Raw genomic sequence first — 23292 nt, forward strand, 5'->3', positions numbered from 1 at the left:
ACCCTATTTTAGTACAAAAATTACATTTTAGCAACAAATAAATAAAAATAAATATAAGAAGAGAATACAATATAATAAATTACTGAAACATCGTTATTATAAATAATTGGGTAAGTACTAACAACCTGCCAACAACCACAAAAACTCGCAGTTCCTACGTTGCTCCGGAATGCACTCTACCAACTTTATGTCCTTGCAATTTTTTTCAGTTGGCAATCATTTTTGCAAGGACGAAGCGTCTTTTCACAGATGTCGCCGTTGTAGCGCGTGTGCAATGTCAGCTTCGTTTTGTTGTTATTTTGGTCATAATCGGCACTCTTCTTTTTGTCCCTCCCCGCTTTTGTTCCAACAATAAACTCAGCATACTTATATAAAAGTTAAAAGTGCGTTCCCATGTGCTAATATTGTGGATTGAGTAATGTTCGGCTAAGTATATAGGTTTTTGAACTTGAACGCGTTCGTTCGCCGGACATCTGATGAAATGGAGCAACAATTCTCTCTATCGTGGAAAAACTTCCACGGGAATCTTTCCAACGGATTCTCTGGCCTTCTGGATAACGGAGAATTTGTAGATGTTACTCTTGCGTGCGATGGTGAGCTTTTGCAAGCCCACAAAGTCGTCCTATCGATATGTTCTCCATATTTCAAACGTATGTTTCAATTGAATCCTTGTCAGCATCCTATTGGTGAGTCACCCCTTTTTGTTTTATAACATTTTGTTCATTTACACATTTATTTCAGTCGTTTTGTCTGAAACAAGCTGGGTTTCATTTCATTTGCCGTTTATAAATCCATTAAAATAAATAATTAACGATCTATTTTTAACCTCCCATTATTTTTTAAATGCAACTTGAGACACTTATAATATTACAATAATATTGTGGAAACCATGAATAGTTTTTATTGTAATTACCTATACTAAGTACAAAAGTAGTTAAAGTAACATTTCCATCCGATATTTTTAATGTTTTCTCAAAGTGTGGTGCCACTTGCAAAGTCTTTGGATTAACCTTCTATTCCATATACCGGTGGGAACATAAAAAATGAATGTGATTTTTCTCAAGCCTGGGTTTTCTGTTCTATAATTCACTACTGTAATTGGGTGTTCTGACCTGTTGTGATGTTTACAAAAAATAAATAGATCACCCACAGTTAAAATTATTTCGTACTATATCATCCAGCTCACAACACAATAAGTAATTTGGAATGAAATTGCAAGTCCCGTGCAGCTTTATCATCTGTGTAAAATGGTCGAAGCTATGTGAAATTTGCCAATAAACTAAATCGCCACCTTCTAATTACCGAACAAAGCCCAGAGCACATAATAAACTAACAGTTTTTAAGAACTTTATCTGAATTTTTATGCCAAAATGCATTGTTATAAATGAAATAAAATATGTACCATGTTCTTTACAGTGGGGAAGTTCAGTTGTTTTGGTATTTGTTAATAGACTATTAAACTAACCTTAAGATTTATTTGATACATTTTTATGTATCGTATTATCAGCGCCATGATTTTTCAAAGTTTTGTCCTTCTGAAATTAATCCGCGTGTGATGTCTTAAGTCCTCTACTTTTCGGCTTGTTCTGCCGATTGGTACGTTGACGATAAGTAAATGGAAATCTTCCACATCTCTAGTATCATTGGTTGATTCATATGAACAAGTGACGTCGTTCAAAGTAGTTTATTTTTATTCAAATATTTTTTGTACATTTTCAAAAAACTTTGCCGTGTAATTTAATGCTCTAATTTTTACTGCGTAAGAAAACATTTTTTGTATTCAATTTTCCGTAGGGCTGAAATTCCTTATTATGCTTCTTCCAAATGTACGCAATATTGTTTGTTACTTATTTATTGATTTATTTTTACGTTCATTATGATTATTTATGGTAGAAATAAATTGACTGACGGGCTGTAAAGTAAAATTTTCAGGAGTCGATATTTTTTTAAATGGAAAATGATCACTCATTTTTTTTTCTTACTTTAAATCAATTTCAAATTAATGTTGGTAAGTAAGACAGGTGTTATGTAAACATTTCAGAGCTACGTAGGATAAATACTAAAAATGATTTCAATGTTAATCTAAATGGCAAAATAATAAACCCAATGCGTTGGTCTGGACATGTAGAGCGAATGCACAGCGGAATGGCTAAAAGGATTTATCATACTAATGTTAATGGACGCAGAAAACGAGGATGACCGAGAAAGACATGGCATGGTTAAATTCAACAAATATTCGAAGAGGAACATGTTAGAAGTCCGAATTATTGTCGGATGTATGAATATAGAGGAAGCGAGGGCTGTATGCAAAGACAGTAATGTGGCGTGATGGTTTGTTTGTTTTGTGTGATGTACATCTGTTGATTTTATGAATGTCCAACGAGAGGGGAACAATAAGTTTTGGTTGTAAATGTTAAAATTTACGTCCAATATACATGAATGTTGGCTTATAGGACACAACGTGAAATTCTGATAAAAGTGGTATGTTCATATAACTTAATATTGGCTAAAGTGGCGCGTCAGTCACAGCCTTTTTGCCATCTAAGTAATACAACTGCCCGTAGCAGTAATTCCTAGCCACATAACAAGGAAATAAAACAAATGAATCGGTTTGTATGTGCATTGTGTATAGTAAACCCTGTCGCATCCGAAACCACGACGATGAATAATTTAAAAAACCGAATGGTTGCTCACTTCTGCAGGGGAGAAAACAGGAGTGTGAGGGGGTAGCTAGCTCTGTGTTTTGCAAAAGTAAGCAACCATTTGGTTTTTTCAATGTTTTTTTAAAAATTTTGACTCACTCCTAAATTATGGTTTTTAATATTGCCATATGTCGTTTTGCTCACACCGATCATTGTGGTTTCAGATGTGACCGGGTTTACCATACACACTGTGTACTGATTACTTAGTTTTGTGGTGGATAATGACCGATTAGAACAAGTTTTAACTGCCTAAGTAGTCTGTGTACTTAAAAATGCTTTATTGTATGACAATTGAGTCACTTCTTGAACCAAGTTAAACCATGGCATTTTTCGACAATCAGTTATAACACTAAGCATTCCCTTTTTAATGCTGTTAAGTATCACTATGGCAGTACCCAGTAGGCCATAGATTTTTTTTGATAATTTTAAGATATGCTCAGTCATTACTCTAAAAACATACAAGTATGCTAAAATTTTGTCATTAATACTTACTAAACAAATACACTTCTTCGCAAGTGCATAAAATCTAAAAATTTTCAGTGAATTTGACTCGTGAAGTACGTAAAAAGTTTACCCCGTATCTATAAATGCTTTTTTATTATGGCTGACTATTCCACAACAATCCAATCACTTTAATTCAGAATCGAAACACTTTTTTTTATTTTTTTTATTTAGTTCCATTTTTAACATAGTCCAATACAATATTTACATTTATACATATTCTGACAATATTTATCACTTACTGTCCTAATTTTTAGTATTGAAAGTATTATTTTATATGTACACTTATATTAATTTATGTATATTCACTACCTATAATATGTATATCTAACCTAGTATTTTTTACATGTATGCTCTTTACATTTAATTTAAGATAAATTTAGACTTTTCTCATTTTCTATGTTTTCTGTCATTTCTTCAAACAACTTTTCCCTTGTACGCAAGGCAGTTCTGGGACATTGCTTTTAATTCCTTTTCCAGTCTTATATTTTTCGATTTTTTGTTGCATAGTTATGAAAGAACTCATTATTTTTTTGTTTGTTTTGAACTCGGGACTATTCCTTTAATAATTTTCTTCATTTCATTAGCAATATTGAATTTGATTCTCTGAACAATTGTCATATCTAGAAGTTAAATCATTTTCTTAATTTTCATGCGTCTACCACATTCTCATGACTCTGTTTTGTATTATTTGTAGTCTCTTTAGATCTCTCTTACTACTTAAATATAAAATGCTAGAACAATAATGAATGTGGGGAACTTTTAAATATCAGCATTCCCAAAGGTTTAATATTTTAGTATATTTAGTATATTTGTAACATGACTTGCCCAGCGACGTCATTCTAGTTTAATATAGCGTGTAATTGAAGGTTTTTGAAAAATATTAATGTGTAATCTGTGTATTTCAGTGGTTCTCCGTGATATATCCCATCATGCCATGAGAAACTTGATTCACTTCATGTACAATGGTGAAGTGAGTGTCCGACAAGAAGATCTTGCCAACTTTATCAGTACAGCTGAAACACTGGAAATCAAAGGACTTACCAATAAACATGTAAGCATTCCAAAGATCTCTTATCTTATATGCGGGTGAGATTGTTTGTAAGTCAACTCAATGTTTATTAGAAATACATTTCACATCAAGGACCTATTGATTCTGGTGTTTTTAGAGCAGTACCACAGGCATATAAAAAAAGAAAGAGACCTTGTTTTTAGTGTTGATGCATAATTTTTATTTTTATATTATTAATTTATAATTACATATGTTAGTACAAAATTATTTTATCCATATATCTAATGTTTCCTGGCTAAGTAAGATGCAAATTGAGTTCAAACTAGGCAAGAAAATCATTGAATTTGAAAAATAAATGTCTAAATGCAAGTCAGCTTTTATTGCATATTTGAAATGCTCACAATTAACCATTGATCAATATTTCTACGCTTAATTTACTTCTGTACCAATCCCACCAAGAAGAAAGTGAGACAAACGCTCCTCAGTTTTACACCACCATATTTCCAGGATTCCGGCACAAGGTTAGTAATAATAATAATGTGTTGCAATCTCTATCCTAATCTCTGCAATATCCTAATTTTGGTACACCAGGTTTTATTAAATAACTTATTTGCAGTAATAAATAATTAAAATTGTCCAACTATGTAATTATGTATATGAATAAATAAAAAAAACAAACAGTTAAGCACATATCTACTGTACTGCTACATGAAACTGATTGTATCCCTCTTTTTTTTTATTTGTTAATAATAGACAATGTTTCCATGATTACACTGATTCTGTATGGTGTTTTTAGATTTGTGCTGTGAAGCCTGAACTGAGCTAAAAAAATTATTTTAACTCCTTGCTTATCAAAGTTTTATTTATACTTTCAGAGCGATGAAGATAAATGCGATGATGTTCCTAAACTCCCCTCCCCCGTAACTCCACTAAATAATAATGTGCACAATTCACACGAAACCAATACAGACTCCGACATGTTTCCTGACGATCTCAGCCACGACCAAACTCAGAATCAAATCGACGTAAATAGCATTAGGCTCGCTGCCCTCAAGAGAAAATCTGAGGAATTCATCGCCAATAATTTTAGTTCTGATATCAGGGACTCCATATTGCCAGAAAAGAGACCCAAGTTCAGAGAGAAACAGATTCTCAACAGGCATAAGATCCCCAATAACTTCCCCAGAGGAAACATCTCAGTTAAAAACTTCAATACCAAATTGAGGAGTGATATTGTGCCAAATCTTAACATGTTCGATAATCTGAGTAATGATCTCGTAAATAAAAAAAATGATAAGGCTAGTCCGTTCCACGAAGTCAGAAACACGTTTTTGGAAAACAACGGAAGGCGTTCCGCGGAGTCTGTAAATGATATCAAATTGGAAAATGATGAAGATAATGATGATAGCATGCCCAAGTCTGTGATAACGTACGATAAGCATGGGGACAGTGAAAATCAAGCATTTCTGCCTTCCCGAGAACTTGAGCAAGATGGTATGTTATTTTATTGTTATTTGCATGATAGTTTAACTCCATCCACATGTATAATATCTTTTGAGTAAATTTTGTATCTACATATATGAATGTATTTAACACATTTTGTATGTCTTAGCACTTATGTATGTTTTGTTTTGGTGTAGTCGCATGATTTTCCACTTGAATATTTGAATTGCTTATTCATCCCATATTTTATTCAGTAGTTTAGAATTTTCCATAGTTTCTCGTTTATTTACTAACACTGCATTTTCGGGCGTACCCAAATTGAGGAAAGATGTTATATGATTTGTATTTTGTACCTGATGAAACATACGTAAAGGCATTTTCAATTTGTTGTATTACTAATCCCTTTTATAAATTTAACATACTTGTGTAAGTATTCTCAGGTTATTATTTATTGCGCTTATTATTTTGACTAAATCTCCACATCTTCACATTACACTCACCATATTATGTATGTTCATAATTTTCACTAATTTATTTTGGGAGGGTCTTCGTTATCTCAACCAGAAAATGCAGTTCCACACTAAAATTTAGACATTTCTTTTGTCCTGTCCATTACGATTGTAATTTCAAGTCTTGAAATTTGCTATAAACTCTATTTTCCTAATTACAATAATTGACAAAACGTGGTTTTAAAAATTAAATCGAACGAGAGTTGTGATATAATGAATGTTGTATTTTGTTAACCTGATTTTGAGTGGTATATTTTTTATAAAGCATCCACGATTTTGGTTAAAAATTGAAAATGCCCCACGTGGTTTCAGATGGTGCGAACACTGTCGATATACCGAACATCGGTCGCGCTACGTGGTCCATGACACACTGCAAGCTTACATCGGCCGTTTCGGGTCAGGCTTCATCGGGAGGCCTTCCTTTACCAGTCCAGATCACGACGGCCATTTTGTCCTCGCCCCAGCACACCATCGTCACCATACCTCAGAAGGAAGACGGTAAGAAGAAGTATCCTCAGCGCTCGTGCAGATTTTGTTGGCGGGCGGGGAAGAGGAGAGATACGAGATTCATGTGTCAGCAGTGCTCTGTTCCTCTCTGCAAGACTAACTGCTTTGAACAACATCAGAGTGAGGGGTTTTTGAATGGATGGAAGGATGAATCTACAGTGGTTCTTTAGATTTCTTTCCTTTGTCTATAATCAACACCGATCATTATGCGTCGCAAGAAAAAACTTTGTATGTTTTCAATTAAATTGTTTTACGAGAACAATAATTTTAAATGTCATTCAAATTTGAACATGGTTATGGTCCCACGGGAATGCTACGGACTCATTGGATTAGAGATCTGCGGTTCAAGCCCCGTTCTTCCACAGCTTGAATTCCTTGTCTATCTGTGGAATATTTACAACTTTGTGAAAAAGGGCCCAAAATTAAAATATTTAGACATAGTTTAAGAAAATGCATAATTTCTTTTTAAATTAAATTATGACACAACACATGTGCAATACTCATAAACATTATTTCCGTTTTATTATTGGCAAGCCCTCGCATATTGCCCAAGATGCTCACCTTTTGCTCAGGGGCTCTGATTTCATTTCCCAGTGATATCATAAATATTGAAGGTGATTTTTTTAAAGCCTGGGTGCACCGTGTGACCCTATTACATAAACAAACAAAATACTTGTTAAAGTATAAAATGATGCTTAATATGTGAGGACATATTTTATACACGTAGAACATTAAAAGTGTTCAGGATATGTCGTCTATTCAATTCTGAACTATCCCAAACGCCAAAACATTAAATGTACAGAGCGATTTTTTCTTCACAAACGGTACGTTCCAGAATATTGTAAACAAAATGTTATTGTAAAATTGTTAAAAGTGAGAGAATCCTGTGAAGAATTCAAAGTATAATTGCCTTTCAAGAGTATTCTAGCGGTTTAGGATAGTTTAGATGAATGATCTTGAGTGTTTGGCGTTGAGCAATACAGCAAGGAATGTAATTTCACCGAGAATCATATTCTGTAAAAAAAAAAGCATTATGAAAAATTGGCATTCTGTTTAGTTCAGAATTCTGAAGTCATAAGAAAGAAGGACGTATCTAACATTTTTTTCAAAAATGAGTTAAATATATATCGGAATCAGGAAAAAAATATGCATCTATTAAAAATATATCTATCTTCCTAAATAACCGCAACCCTATTATTTTAACTAATAAATGAGACTTAACTGCAAAAAGTCTTGAAGATTACTAAATATAAAAGGCGGTTCTGACTTATACAATTATTAAAGACTGATTAAAATACTTATTTTTTCTTCTATTCCGTTTTTAAAAACATCTGAAATTAATGTACCTGCTCGTATTCAATTAAATTTAAGATCTGCTGGTAATTTCGAAGTTAATTGATCATTAGGTCGGCATTACTAGTTTGAAAAACAGTAAATGGCCAGTAACGTCTATTTCATTTAGTTGAGTAGAATCAATTGGCATATTAACACTAAAAAAGAAAGTCGTTTACTTAATTAATAAATAAAAAGGGCGTTTCTAGCTAGAAACGTCATTTCATTGAAGTATAACATATTTTCTTGTATTTTTTTATACTAAAAAGAAGATGAGAATGTTAATTTTGAAATATATAACGTAATATTTATTGAAATTAAAACATATGTTCCGCTATGGCAAACCATAATACATACTGTCGCATAATAATATTCCTAATTTTTGTAGTATTTATCACACAGCGAATTTTTCAATCTCAGATTTACAAAATATTTATTTTTTTTGTTTTATGTAGAAACGTCCTTCTTTCTTATGACGGCAGAATTGAATAGACGATGTCGTAGTATTAGGACTCTTCGTCACTATGAGAAATGCAAAATATTCATTTTTACGAAACGATACATCTTTTGACTATTACTGACCACTCCGTATTGTGCTGTCTACAGTAAACACATTAAGCATTGACATGTAAGAATGTTCTTCCACAAAAGAAAAGCTATTTTACAATACATGTTTTGTTGAAATATAACATACCAATGTTTTTCCTGCGGTGCATTACATTACTTAAATATAAACCAACATTTTTGTATAAACAACCAATGGAATATCCATAGATTTTTGTCTACAGTATAAGCATAATACCACATAATACATATATAATATTGTTTAGGCAGTAGGCGTTTGTAAGATTTTTGGAAAAAAAAAACATGTGTTCTAATACTCTATATGAAATAAAGTTTATTGCCAGCAATGAAACTGGTGGTTTATTGCCAGCAATGAAGATGGTGCTTATAAAGTACCTATCTCAAATTAAATATTACATATTTTGCATTTAAAAATAAAATGTATTTTCATTGTGCCATTTTTTAGATTATGAATTTGTTGCACACCAACTAAAATATATTTACATGCACTAAGTCTTAGATTTATTTACTTAATATTATAATTATTATAAGAATACCAATAAACATGATACGCTGCCTTTTTAAGAATATATTATACTATAAGAAACGATAAAGAAATATGTATAAGATAATAATTGTGTAGAAATTTTTGATGAAACGAAATACCAAATTTTTAAGGTTGATGATATTTTTGTAATTAATCTTTTACATAAACTTTTCGTACTTGCATAAATATTTTTATATAAATACTTTGAGACTATATTATACATTTATATTCATTGAAAGAATGTTAGTATTTTACAAGATTAAAAATATGAGGCGTGATAAAACAAGGATGGAATTCTTCACTTTTTTTCATTTTGAGTGATACGCACTTACTGTTTATTTGGTACTTTTTCCGGACAGCAAAGATAATGAATTATTTTAATTAACAATGAGGAAGTTCAGTGCTATGAGAAATTTGATATAAAAATGTATTTTGTGTTCAGTAAAAATTAGAGCATTTAATTGTATGGCGAAGTTTCTCAAAAATAGATAATAAAAATTAACTATGTTACAAGTTCTTAAGAATCAACCAATGATAGAGTCTTGTGATTGATTTCCGGTATCTGTTGACTTATGTGAAGTTAGTTTTGCATCACCTAGTGGTGAATTGGTTCATCCGGATAAATCTCACCCACGTGATAAAGGTTTCAGCTTTTTTATGATGATGTACCGCCATTTACGCTTTGAAACCCTAGCAGTTGTCAATAGTATTTTCGTTTCTCTATCCATCTCTACATCTAACACATTTCAGACTAATGGTGGAGATTGCCATCTTTGTTTTAATACGCCTCATATGATTATGCATTGATAATATGTATTATTGATGTTAAAATGTAATATTTTCATAATTCATAATTCATAGTCTATCAAGTAGCTCCAAGAAAAAAAAAATGGCTTCTAATTTTCGTAAAATGAAACATAAATTTTTAATATTGCTTAGTGTTATAAGTAATTTTTTAAAAGTCTTAAAAAAATCGGTGATACATATACAAAACAGTGCCAAATTATGTTGGAAATAAAATTATTTACCCACATAATAATATTATGGAATTAGATAATTTGCTTAAGATATATATTTTTTATTACGTATCTACAAAATGAGCATTTGCTATTAAATTGTGAAAGCAATAATTAAGAATATTGTGAACCTGTGCACTGATTTAGCAAAAAAAATGCAACTTTTACTCAACTGCCATAATGTACTTTTTAGGATAGACAGAAAAACCCTTACTTAGAATGACTTAAACAAATATGTCTTCATTTTAAAATGTGAATATGTTGTCGAATTGTTTTGTGATCTGATATCTTCTACTCAAATAAGGTGCTAAGATTAAAGTCGTTACGATGAAATTAATATTAGATTGTTTCAGATTTCAGAAATGGTATTGTGAACAGATCTTTGGTTGACAATTTTGCTAGTCTAACTTGGTTTACAAAGGTATTAAAATGTTTTTAAAAAATTAGATTTTTTTTTACGCACCAGAATTTTTTCATTAGTCTGTTTTCTCATAACACACCTAACATTTAAAAAGTTACTATTTTTAAATTATCTAACACTTTATTCTAAAATTTACATTTCATACATAATTTAGATGATAGTTTATGTTTGTATTTGAAAATCTACCGCACATGTTTGAAAATTCTCTGTTTATATGCCTATAAATTTTTAGTTAAGATTTTAACGATATTGATGTCTAGTACCAAATGGCTTCTTTGTCAGATGTTCGTATACATGCTGAAGTATACCAGCCCCAATGGCCAAAACGCTTCATGCATGGGGGTTCTGTATTCTATTCCCTGCACGATCATATAAATAATGTGATTTTTATCATTTTCTGAAAAAAAAACTTTTTTTGTTGAAACTTGAGATGCACCCGAGCACAGTCGAACATTATCCAACACAATTCAACACGAATGCAGGTTTCGGCCGAGTCGGAGTTTGGGCTTATTTTTGGCCGAAACCAAAACTTCGGTCGGTCACCAACAAATAGTTGATCAAAGTTTGTTCACAATAGGGAAATATATATATATATATTTTTCAATTTTAAATTAATAAGGGTCTACGAAATACTGCAGAGTAAAAAAAATAAATTTATTGTACTTATTAGTGGCATAAATAATATTTTTTAATTTATAATTTTAAATTCCCGCAAGCATGGTCATTGCATTGGCTACGCCCCTAATACGATTAATTCTAGCCCTGATTTGGCTAAATTTTAAACTTTGTTTGTGACCATTTAAATTTAAATAGAGCATTGTCAAATCTTGACTTCACAATTGTCAAGGCCAAACATGTCGCATTTTTGTAAATTAATATTTTTTAAACAATTTCATTAAAAAAATTATCAATGAAAACATTTCTCACACAATATCCACATTGATTTTATCCATTATTGATAAAACAATTTCGTTGCTTGTGGGGCCAAGTTAGACAGAAAATTACCAATTTTGACGTATTCTAGTTAAGGGGCTTTCTACAATGATTACATTTTGAATATTTAGTTTTATGTGTAAGACAATAATAGGCCTACTGAAATGTCAATATTTAGCAATAGTGCATTTAAAACTTAATATTTTTGAACCATTCTTTAATGTACATGTAATTTACCATGAAATTCCACCACAAATGCCGCCATGCATTTAATAAATCTGAAATTATTTTGATAATTAAAATAATAAGCATTTATCTATATTTGTCGTACTGTAAATTACAGTAAACCTATTAACAATTATTATTATTTGAAAATTGCATTCAATTTATATTTGCTCAGATAATATTACTATAGTTTAGTGGATTGTTTCTCAATTGATCTCATTTCTATGCAATATTGCAGCCATTGTAATAGTGTCATTTAAATTTTTAATGTGAGTTTGTGTTTTTATTCTTGTACGAGGTATAGTGTATTTTGAAACTTGTATTTTATTTAATAATTGTCTATTACACATTTAACAACATGCACACTCTTCATTACACATAATGGTATATACAAAAAATATATTTAAAACCAAGTATTTTAAATTCATACTTTTTATACCGGCATTTAATTATTATTCTTCGATTTTATATTAATTTATAAACATACAATTATCCACATCCCATGACAATAAATAATGTGCAAAATCAATTCATAAAACATTTTTTTACTACCAAATCTTGAGTCAGTATAATATTTACTACCAGTTTCGCCTTGCGAGCAAAATCATTATTTTAATGTTTTAATGCTTCGAAAGCACTTATACCACCTTGATCAAAAAGTTTTACAAATGGTCACCGCGTAGCATTCTTGTTTGTCCAATTTTAATTATCATAGTTAAGTTGGTATGACTGTCATTGACATTCCCACCAAAGTTTAGCGAGTGCGGCGACCTTTTTTTGGCTTGACTTTATGTTATTGTGAAGAGCAAATACCAGAATTATGGAGAGCCAACTAATGCATCTCACATCACAAAAACACACCATCTCAAATGCCATTATTATCCGTTATTTGTTTTGCCAAAGTAACACAATTTACCTGATCTGGCTCCGTGTGACTTCATTCTCTTCAATCGACTCAAGAAATTGCTTCGGGAAACGCGTTTTGAAAGCCCAGAAGAGATAACGAAAAAATCCAAAAAGCCATACTGAAAATTGGGTACTTGCTAAAAATGTTTCAAATACTGGATCAAAACACATAGGTGCGATGCAGTGGATTGGGATTACTTTGAAGGAAAAAATAGTTGATCTAGATCAGGTCTGGGCAAACTGTAAGCCGCATTCGACCCGATTCGCATTTTTGTGCGGCGTGCGAGCCATAATCGTAAATCTGGAAAAATCTATCTAAAAAGATACATCTCAGTGATGTGAAGTGTTAGTGTTATTATAAAGGTAGTGTGCCCTTTCGTTGGGAATAAAAGTAATGTGCAATTCACTAACTCCGCTAACTCTATCATCCGCTATTTACAAAATTACCAATCCAGTTCTATTAAGTTCTATTCTTATTAAATGGTTAGTTTAATAACTCTAATGAGAATGACTTTTTTTGTATTGAAATTCCGTTTTATGACTATAAATATTATTTTCCTTGCGGCCCGTTGTTCGTTTTCAATTCCCGGCGCTGCCCTTCATTTGAAAAGTTTGCATGGGCTTGATCTAGATTAATAAAGGTGTATTTACAAATATTCTAATAAATCCCTGGAACTTTTTAATAGATGAGGCTTATCTAATACACACAAATAAAATAATCTCAGCTTTTTCCCGTTTTCCGGGGACAATTGCAGATGTCATTGCTCCTTCATTGTAACAATAATACATTATCATTTATTCTTTTACATATTTAATACATAGTAAAATTTTCGGTTGTATTTGAGATTTCTCCATATTATAAGTAAATATGTATGTATTTTCTAGTGTTTTAGTCAGTAAAGTGTGATTTTTTTTACATTAGCATTAATTAATATTTAAACTTATGACGAAAAACATTATTGAGATTAATAAATTTTGATATTATGAATTTTGTATACACTTGTGAATTATGTACATGTCCTGTTTTTTAAGAATCTTGAAATTCTCAGCCAATGTGAAAATGAGGGAAATTATTACTTATAATGCAACAAAAGCAATTTGTTGAAAGCAATCTTACACATGTATGTGGGAATTCTGGCAACACCGGGCGGAAGCGGATGCGAGACGCCAGTCAATGTACGAGCGGCGTTGTGCGGAGACCCAGTTGAAATCTTAAAAGTGATTGTATGAATCAAGTCTAATAAAGAAGTTTAATAAGAAATGTTTTCGTTTTATCCTATTCACTGTTCTAATCCTACAACTTGGGGGCTCGTCCGGGATACGAAAAAAAGTGAATTAAATCGGAAATAGCGAGTTACGAAGAAGTTTCGAGAAGAAAAAAGACGCCATTTTTAAAATAGCCGTTGCGATTTGCGATTCATAAAGTGAATTAAAATCGGAAATAGCGAGTTACGAGAAGAAAAAAAGACGCCATTTTTAAAATAGCCGTTGCGATTTGCAATTCATATTCAAGTGAAATTACGAATCGAGTGATTCCGAGAACAATTGTGTAAACTGCAAACATAGATTTATATTATATCTAAAAACATTTCGTGCCGATTTTGACATAACCGTGAAGCGACATTTTGTAAATTTTGAATCGTTTTCGACTCTGTGACAGCGCGCAACATGCCTCCGAAAATCGACAAGGCGGATGGAGAAACGGCAAAATTCACATTTAAGGACATTGAAGATGCCCTGACTGTATTTAGCGGCGAAGACAACTCCTGCGTCGACAAGTTTTTTGAAGATTTCGAAGATGCTGCGAATTTGGCGAATTGGAACAGCGTGGAGAAATTTATTTATACGAAAAAATTATTACGAGGAACGGCTCAGCTTTTCGTTAAATCGGAGTCATTTAAATCATGGTACGAGTTGAAAAAGGGCCTACAAGAAGAGTTTGGGAAAAAAGTTAATCCAGCCGCCATTCATCGCCTACTAGCAACGACAATGAAACTACGCGACCAAAGTTGCATCCATTATTTTTATCAAATGAGGGAGATAAGCAATCGCGGAAACATAGATGATGAATCTTTAATGGAATACGTTATCGACGGCATATCTGATTCGGAAATAAACAAATCCATTCTATATGGTGTAACAAGTCTGAAAGAATTTAAATGTAAACTCGATATATATTCCAAAATATCGATAAAGCAAAGGTCAAAGGGTGAGACCTTTAAAAATCAATTAAAAGAAAGTTATCCTAAAGTATCGAAAGACAGGTGTTTTAACTGCGGAGGGATTGGCCACAGGTCTGGAGAATGTAAATTTAAAGATAAGGGAACGAGGTGTTTTAAATGTAACGACTTTGGGCACATTGCGTCCAAATGTTCTAATTTAAGAGTAAATACCTCCAAGACCACACTGAAAGTAACCGTCCAAGAATCAGAATCTCCGCTCTACAAAACAGTAATGTTAGGAGGGAAATCAGCAAAAGCATTCATAGACACTGGTAGTGATTTAAATTTGATGACAATTTCGCAGTTATTGAAGATGGACCAGGTTAATCTAATCGACGATCCCTTAGAGCTCCGAGGAATAGCAGAAAAAAAGGTGACCACAGTTGGACATTTCGAGACGATGATGAAGATAGATGATTGTGAGTTCCCAACTACCTTTCATATAGTACATGACGCAGTGCTTCCCATGACAGTCCTCCTTGGCAGGGCTATTTTACAGAACGTCGACATGATGGTGCGTGTTGGAGGAGTTGAAGTCACAGAGAATACTGTAGATGAACAAGTAAAGAGTTTATACTTAATCGAAACAAAAGATAACTACGATCATGTAGAGTTAGGAGACGAGATTTACCGAGAGAGAATAAACACAATGGCCTTCAATTATTCTAGGGAGTTGCCTAGAGTTAAAGAAACAAATATTAAGATGAGAATTGCTTTGGAAGATGAGGCACCCATTTACCAGCCACCCCGACGTTTATCCCCTCGGGAACTAGAAGTTGTAAATAACCAAGTAGCGGAATGGCTCAACGATGGGATTATTCGCCCAAGCAGATCCGACTTCGCGAGTCCAGTAGTGTTGTCAAAAAAGAAAAGTGGGGAGATGCGTCTGTGCATAGACTACAGGAGACTTAACAAGAAGACGATCAAAGAAAGATTTCCAATCCCGCTGATAGATGATCAAATAGACAAACTACGAAATGCCAAAGTTTTCACTACGCTTGATTTGAAAAATGCATTTTTCCATGTACCAGTAGAAGATAATTCCATCAAATACACTTCGTTTATCATACCAAATGGACAATTTGAGTTCTTGAAAACCCCTTTTGGTTTATCCAACGGACCAGCTGTTTTTCAAACTTTCATCAATGCTGTGTTTAGAGATATGATGCTGAGTGGAATTGTCCTTACTTACCTAGATGACCTAATTGTTCCTTCCAACGATGAAGAAGAAGGCCTACAAAGATTGGAACTAGTCCTGAATAGAATGAATGAGTATGGACTAATAATTAATTGGAAGAAGTGCAGAATACTGATGAGGTCCGTAGAGTATCTCGGACATGAGATCCAAGAGAATGAAATTAGACCGAGTAGATTAAAGACCAACGCTGTGACTAGGTATCCAATACCGAAAACCTTAAAAGATGTCCAGTCTTACTTAGGGCTGACAGGATACTTTCGGAAGTTTATACATAACTATTCTAAAATAGCAAAACCACTGACGAATCTACTGAAGAAGGAAAATGAATTCATATTCGAAATCGAGGAAAAGACGGCCTTTGAGATGTTGAAGAAGATTTTGTCAAATGACCCCGTTTTAAAGATCTATGATCCTCATTTACCAACTGAACTACACACAGATGCAAGCTGCGAGGGATACGGTGCAGTTTTACTTCAAAAGGATCCGTACGATAATAAGATGCATCCCGTATATTATATGAGTAAGAAGACAACAGATGCAGAACGAAAATATCCCAGCTATGAACTAGAGGTACTTGCGATTATAAATGCTTTAAAGAAATTCAGAGTTTACCTATTGGGACTGAGCTTCAAGATTGTGACAGACTGTAAGGCCTTTGTCCTTACCCTGAAGAAGAAGGATCTCGCACCACGAGTCGCCAGGTGGGCACTACTGCTTGAAGAGTATGATTACGTCGTGGAACATCGAGCTGGCGAGAGACTAAGACACGCTGATTCACTAAGCCGACACCCTGTTGATTGCTTTATTCTTGAAAACGAACTAATAGCGCGATTGAGAAGGGCCCAATCCAACGATGAGTATTTAAATGCCATACGAGAGTTACTCACTCTTGGGAAGAGACACGAAGACTACACCTTAGATGGAGGAGTAGTCTACAGGGAACAAGGAGGCTATAAGCTTATAGTAGTTCCAAAAACTATGCAGACTGAATTAATAAGAATGTACCATGATCGTGGCCATTAGTAGATGCTTTTACTAAGTTTGTGTGGATCTATAGCACAAAGACTACAAATACTACAGAAGTTTTAAATGCCCTGAACCTGCAGCAACAGACGTTCGGGAATTCCAGAAGAATTATAACAGACAGAGGTGCTGCATTCACGTCCACGGAATTTAAAGAATACTGTGAGATACAAAATATTGAGCTTATCAACATAACAACTGGACAACCACGTGCGAATGGGCAAGTAGAACGCATGCACCAGATTATCATTGCTGTCATATCAAAGCTTAGCATAGATGACCCCACTAAGTGGTACAAATTTACCAGTAGGACACAGCAGTTTTTAAACAACACATTCCAAAGAAGTATTGGTCGCACACCATTTGAAGTATTGGTAGGTAAAAAGCAAAGGAGTCAGGAGGACTTCAAGATTGAAGAAATAATCAGCACTGAGCTTCTGGAACAATTTATGAGTGAGCGGGAAGAAGTGCGTGAATCTGCAAGGCAGGAAATCGAAAAAGTACAAAGAGAGAACCGGCGCGAATTTAATAAGAAAAGGAAAGCTAGTAACAAGTATGCTGTTGATGATTTAGTTGCAGTGAAGCGAAGTCAATATGGACCTGGTCTAAAGCTCTGTGCTAAGTTCTTTGGACCATACAAGGTCACCAAAGTATGTGGGAAAGACAGATATAACCTGCTAAGAGTTGGTGGAACTGAAGGCTCACGGGAGACGACGGCGTCAGCAGACCTGATGAAGCCTTGGAGAGTGGACGACACCGATGATGATTCATCCGAGGCGGATGACTTGCAGGATGACCGAGTTGTGGGAATTCTGGCAACACCGGGCGGAAGCGGATGCGAGACGCCAGTCAATGTACGAGCGGCGTTGTGCGGAGACCCAGTTGAAATCTTAAAAGTGATTGTATGAATCAAGTCTAATAAAGAAGTTTAATAAGAAATGTTTTCGTTTTATCCTATTCACTGTTCTAATCCTACAACTATATCTTTATTATTTTATATTGCTTATTTTTTTGCGTGTGCGTGATCATTTTTTTTAATGTAAGTTTTTATTATGTACTGAAATGCATGACATTTCTTAAATATTATTATAGCTTTTATTTTTGATTTTCGGTCAAAAATACCAAATATTATTTTACTTTTGATGCGAGAGTGTTTAAATCAGTGGAATAAAGTTGGTACTAATGATTTTTATCTATAAAACAGCGAAGCTTCTACGCTTTCGTTTCTTTTAATTTTTGCTACACTACCCAATCTTACACACTATTGAAACAAATTTAAGTTGTATTGCGAGTTCTTATTTTATATACACTTGTGATTCTAAACAATTATTATAATTCAGTTTAATTCTTGCTATCGATTGCCATAAATTTAAAAAAATATAGTTTTCTCTCAGTAATCCGCCACCCTAAAAACCAGGCAAGCTTCCCATTAGTTAAAACAACTAATTATAGTACATACATTCAAAATATTGTCAAATTTTAAACAGGTGTTTAGTAAAAATAGTTTTTTTGAGGAATTTGTGTGAGGATTTGAGTGTATTAGCTGCAGTCTGACAAAAGGGAAATGTCACCTTTTTTTTACAATTTTAAATTAATAAGGGTCTATGAAATACTGTCGAGTAAAAAATATTTTCTACTATTTATTGGTAGCATAAAAAATATTTTTAAATTTATAATTTTCTTTTCGATTTGAAAGCAAAAATAACATCAGATTATAGTAGTTATAAGATAATCGAGTGGCGGATTACTGAGAGAGTACTATATCTGTTAGAATAAATTTTATAAAAAAAGAAAGAAAAATCAAATTAATTAAATATATAATGAACTTATTAATTTTTGCCATGTCTTCGTGATTTTGTAGAATTATGAACTATTTAAAATATTTTATCTGCCTAGTTAAAAATTATTTGGGATTGTGACCGTTTTCTTTATCATATTAATACTTTTACACTGTGCTTACTTATACCACTGATTTTTACATCCTTGTATGTGTTTGAAATTATAGTGCTTCTTTCTTTTGATCTCTGAAGAATTGGAAAAAAAATGTTTTTAAAAATTTGTTTGTAGTTCTCTTTTTGTACCCCAATATACTTATCGTCGCCTGCAATACCGCATAACCTGTCTTTAAAGAAAATATTTTACTGCAATAAATTCACTACAGGGACTAAGAGCTGTTAGTTTAAAATTATTGATATTTTTACTATAATTTATGATAGTTTTTATGATACTCCAGCAGTATTTTTGGTTAATAAAAATTGTTAGTCATATATGTATTAACAGAACGCTTTTTAGGTTCCCCTGACAAAAAAATTAATTAGGAAGTTCAGTGGTTTTAAATTTTAAAAAAAATTGTTAACAGACTATCGAATAAAGCCAAAAAAAATTTTATGTATCGTATTATCATTGCTTTGATTTTTTAAAGTTTTGTAATTACTCCGTCCACGATGTCACAAATTGTCGGTGAGTTGAGCTGACATTTAAAAAGAAAACCCCATATGTATGAAAACACGCATAGTTGATTGGCTATTGTAAACAGCCGTTGAACAGAACCTATGATATTTTAAAGCAGTTATTTTTTTATCAAATTGTATTTTTATTAATTTTATCGTACATTTTTGAGAAACTTCGCCTTAAAATTAAATGCTTTAATTTTTACTGCATGTAAGAAAACATTTTTATATCCAATTTCCCGTAGCACTGACCTTCCACGTTGATAGTTACGCGGTATTACAGTATCACTGACGATATGTTTGACAAAAATATCTAATAAGTTTTTAAATTATAGGGGCACGGAACACATCATATCTTTTGTTTAACAAAAGTGTATATTTTATATGCCAGTAATGTATTTTTACATCACCATTGAATATGATAGTGGTCAAGTAAATATCAGTAACCTTTTCATTTCATTTTTACTGTCTTTTGCACTTGTTATTTCTCAATTTTATTTTGATATTACGCTGATGATGAAAGATAATGATGAATGAAGAGGATGTGAGGTATGTACGTGCCCTTAGAAAAAAACTTTGATATTTTTCTATAACCATTTTGAACAAATTTTGAGGCTATTTTTTCTTGAAATAATTTATATGTACTCTCTTTACCTAAAAGGTATATATATATATCCTCATCTCTTTGAATTATATAAAATAAACAATATAATATTGTGTATATTAAACACAATGACAATTTTGTCTTTATTTATGATGTGCAAATAAAATTTTTACATTTTTGTATAAATATTTTTTTCAATTACACCTCTGACCTGATCTTCAAAGTAAAAGTTTTTATCTTGCATTTCAGGTATGTAAATATTTCACTACTTTATTAACATTTTTAGCTATATAGAGTGTCCCAAAATTCACTCAAAATTTGAATTTTACGTAAAAAACAGTTCAGGGTTATTAAAAATGGAGAACAGCGCATTTTCACATTTAAGCAATATTAAAAAAATAATGAAGGTTTTAGTTTCATTACTGCAGAACAGCGCTTATTTAACAATACATATTTAACAGGAGCATTTTTAATTACCCACCAAGTCAAAAGACTTTTTGGTTTGACGGCTGCAGTTCGCAATTTTCGTAGAAAAAAACGGTCGGAATAGTGATTTAACTTCATCAACTAAGAAGAGATTAATTTTAAAAAGTCAGCAAAAACTATTGATTAATACATTGAATTTGCATTCTGAACAACCTATTCAACACAAAACGTCGAAGCAGTTCGTAAATGTCGGAACATTAATTTGGCACCATGGTCAAGAATTGGGCATTTCGAGAAGTTCAACATAATCTCACGAAAGATTTGCATCTTCATGCTTACTCATTGACGCAAGAACTCGAGCCGACTGACCACGCATAGTGAAGAGAGTTCGTTGAATGGATTACGGAGCAACAAGTGGATGCTGATTTTTTTAACTAAATCATTTTCGGTGATAAGGCTCATTTTCATCTTGATGGCTCCGTTGATCATCAAAATTGTCACATTTGGGGTTCTCAGAAAATCCACAAGTTGAGAAACAAATGATTTTGGGCTGGAGACATCACCGGACCATTCTTCTTCGAAAATGCAGCTGGTCAGGCAATAACAGTTCATGGTGCTCGCTATCGCGACATGATAATCCAATTTTTTGTGCCTAAAATGTAAAATATGGATGTGGACGACATGTGGTTTCAACAAGACAGTGCCACATGCCATACATCCAGAGAAGCAATTCAATTACTGGATCACTCACTTCGTGGTCGTGTAATTTCCTGTTTTGGTGATCAGAATTGGCCCCCCAGGTAATGCTGTTTAAGGCCGTTGGACTTTTTTCTTAGTTTAAGGTTTATGTCAAAGAGCACTCGACCACCCACACCTTGAAGGAGGAAATTGAGTGCTGTACCAACAAAATTTTGCCACATTTATGCAAAACTGTCATGGAAAATATCGACAAGAGTCCATATGTGCCAGCAAAGCCACAGAGGCCATTCATCTGTTATGCTATTCCATATGGAATATGTATATTTTCGGCATGGGATTTCTCAGTGAGGAATACATTATAACCAAAGATTTTTACAATGAAATACTTAATAAAAAATACGTACCCCTGTATTGTATGCTTTGTGAATCAATAAAAAATATACAATTTTAAATTTAAAACATGTGTTCTCTATCAAAATTACTTGCGTGAATTTTGGGACACCTCTATATTGACAGTTAAAAGTTTCTGTTGGTCAATTTGTATCAATAATTGGAATGTATAACACGTATATATTTATCTGTTTTATTATAACAATATTAACACATAATATACTATTTTTCTAAATAACTAAGCTTCAATTTACAGGAGATAGCAAAAAAAGTTAAAAATCAACATGCCATATTACATAGAAGAATAGAGCAGCTATTTCTGTTTTCACTAAAATATTGCTTTCAATGGTACATATTTCAAAAAACACTTATTGACCTATCTTTAAATTGAATACCTCGTTCTAAAAGCTCAAATGTCACAAACTAACAGAGTGTTTAAGCTGAATACCATGGTCTAACTATGGTTTATATATCTTTTAATGAAATAAAATCATAGATTTACTTTAAGTGCACTGCATAGAACATGAACATTTTATGAATATTATATTTATATTGAAATATTAAATAAAATGTCAGTGATATGTGCTAGATAATATTTGGACCTTAGTGATTTTAGTGCTGAAGATATTATAATAGTATGAATTTTTAAAATAAAAACAGCGGTTTTTCAGAAATTTGTACAGTGGATGAACTCTTCATATTTAGATTTGTAAAAATATTCAGTAAACGTTGCTAAAAACATAAATATTTAACAGACTATCCTGAACACCTTTTGAACTGTCAAATAATGAGTGATAGTGGCTCTGAATAGTGGTAGAAATGCTATTTAAGGGATGTTTTCTGTTTTTAAACAAATTGATGTGGCAAATGAGTTCAGTGGTTTTTATATATTTTTTTTATATGTTAATGACTATCAAGCAAAAAAAAAATTTTGTTATCAGCGCTATTATTTTTGTAATTTTGAAATTACACCGCCTGTGTCACAATTCTAGTCTGAGAGTTCTGCTGATTGGTGAGTTGGCTTCCCTTAAACTGGTAAATCTATCAAAACACTTGTTGGTTGATTCTTAAGTACTTGGGACGTAGTTCAGAGCGATTTATTTTTATTAATTTTTTCATACGTTTTTGAGAAACTGCCCTATAATATGCTTTAATTTTTACCGCATGTAAGAAAAAAATTAATTATATCCAATTTCCCATAGCACTGATCTTCCTTATTGCTGCTTTTACAAAAATATAGTTTTTTTAACAGTGAATTTGAGGTACTTGCATATGATTTTATTGGAAATATTTGGAAAGAAAGATTGTATGGACTCATAGACAGAATGATAAAATCCAATAATATCGTTTTGGACATTTGATGTTTTTAGAACTAAGTCTTTAATTACGTTGCAGATCGGATTCTTTTAAAAAATGATTATTTTAATATAATTCTAATAAAGTTATTTTAAAATGCATTTCAATTCGTTACGACCACCATTCGAAGAGCAGACGTATCTTTTTTTATCAAATTAGAAATCATTAATTGTAAAATTAGCGCAGGACAGATACATATGCTTTTGCTGTAGTTATCACCAACGTCGGGGGGACTCGGCAAGGAACTAGAAGAAGAAATCACCCTTTTCTTCATAAAATCACTTTTTATGAATTCTTATGTATTAA

At 32.5% G+C, this 23292-nt stretch overlaps 1 protein-coding gene and 1 long non-coding RNA gene across 4 annotated transcripts in view; one reads left to right on the forward strand and one right to left on the reverse strand.

Moving 5' to 3' along the window:
* The first annotated feature begins 208 nt into the window (after positions 1-208).
* The window catches only part of LOC148285095 (uncharacterized), a 31996-nt gene continuing 8912 nt past the window's right edge, over positions 209-23292 (forward strand). Inside the window, exons 1-4 of one of the 3 annotated variants that reach the window (XM_088230329.1) lie at positions 209-686; positions 4112-4257; positions 5091-5709; positions 6480-8176. In XM_088230329.1, the coding sequence (XP_088086455.1) occupies positions 482-686; positions 4112-4257; positions 5091-5709; positions 6480-6844 (1335 nt within the window). In that variant the 5' untranslated portion in view covers positions 209-481 and the 3' untranslated portion in view covers positions 6845-8176. Of the gene's footprint in view, positions 687-4111; positions 4258-5090; positions 5710-6479; positions 8177-23292 lie in introns of those variants that run through there. The other 2 variants (XM_088230336.1, XM_088230344.1) reach the window with 2 other exon arrangements.
* On the reverse strand, positions 6871-8872 carry LOC148285096 (uncharacterized). Its single transcript, XR_015822957.1, has 2 exons — positions 7859-8872; positions 6871-7767 (listed from the first exon to the last, which is right to left on the reverse strand). It is a non-coding gene; the product is annotated as an uncharacterized LOC148285096 (long non-coding RNA).

This window comes from Micrasema longulum, unplaced genomic scaffold (genome assembly GCF_059751315.1).
Source record: "Micrasema longulum isolate JH-2025_06_02 unplaced genomic scaffold, ASM5975131v1 h1tg000060l, whole genome shotgun sequence".
Lineage (NCBI taxonomy): Eukaryota > Metazoa > Arthropoda > Insecta > Trichoptera > Brachycentridae > Micrasema > Micrasema longulum.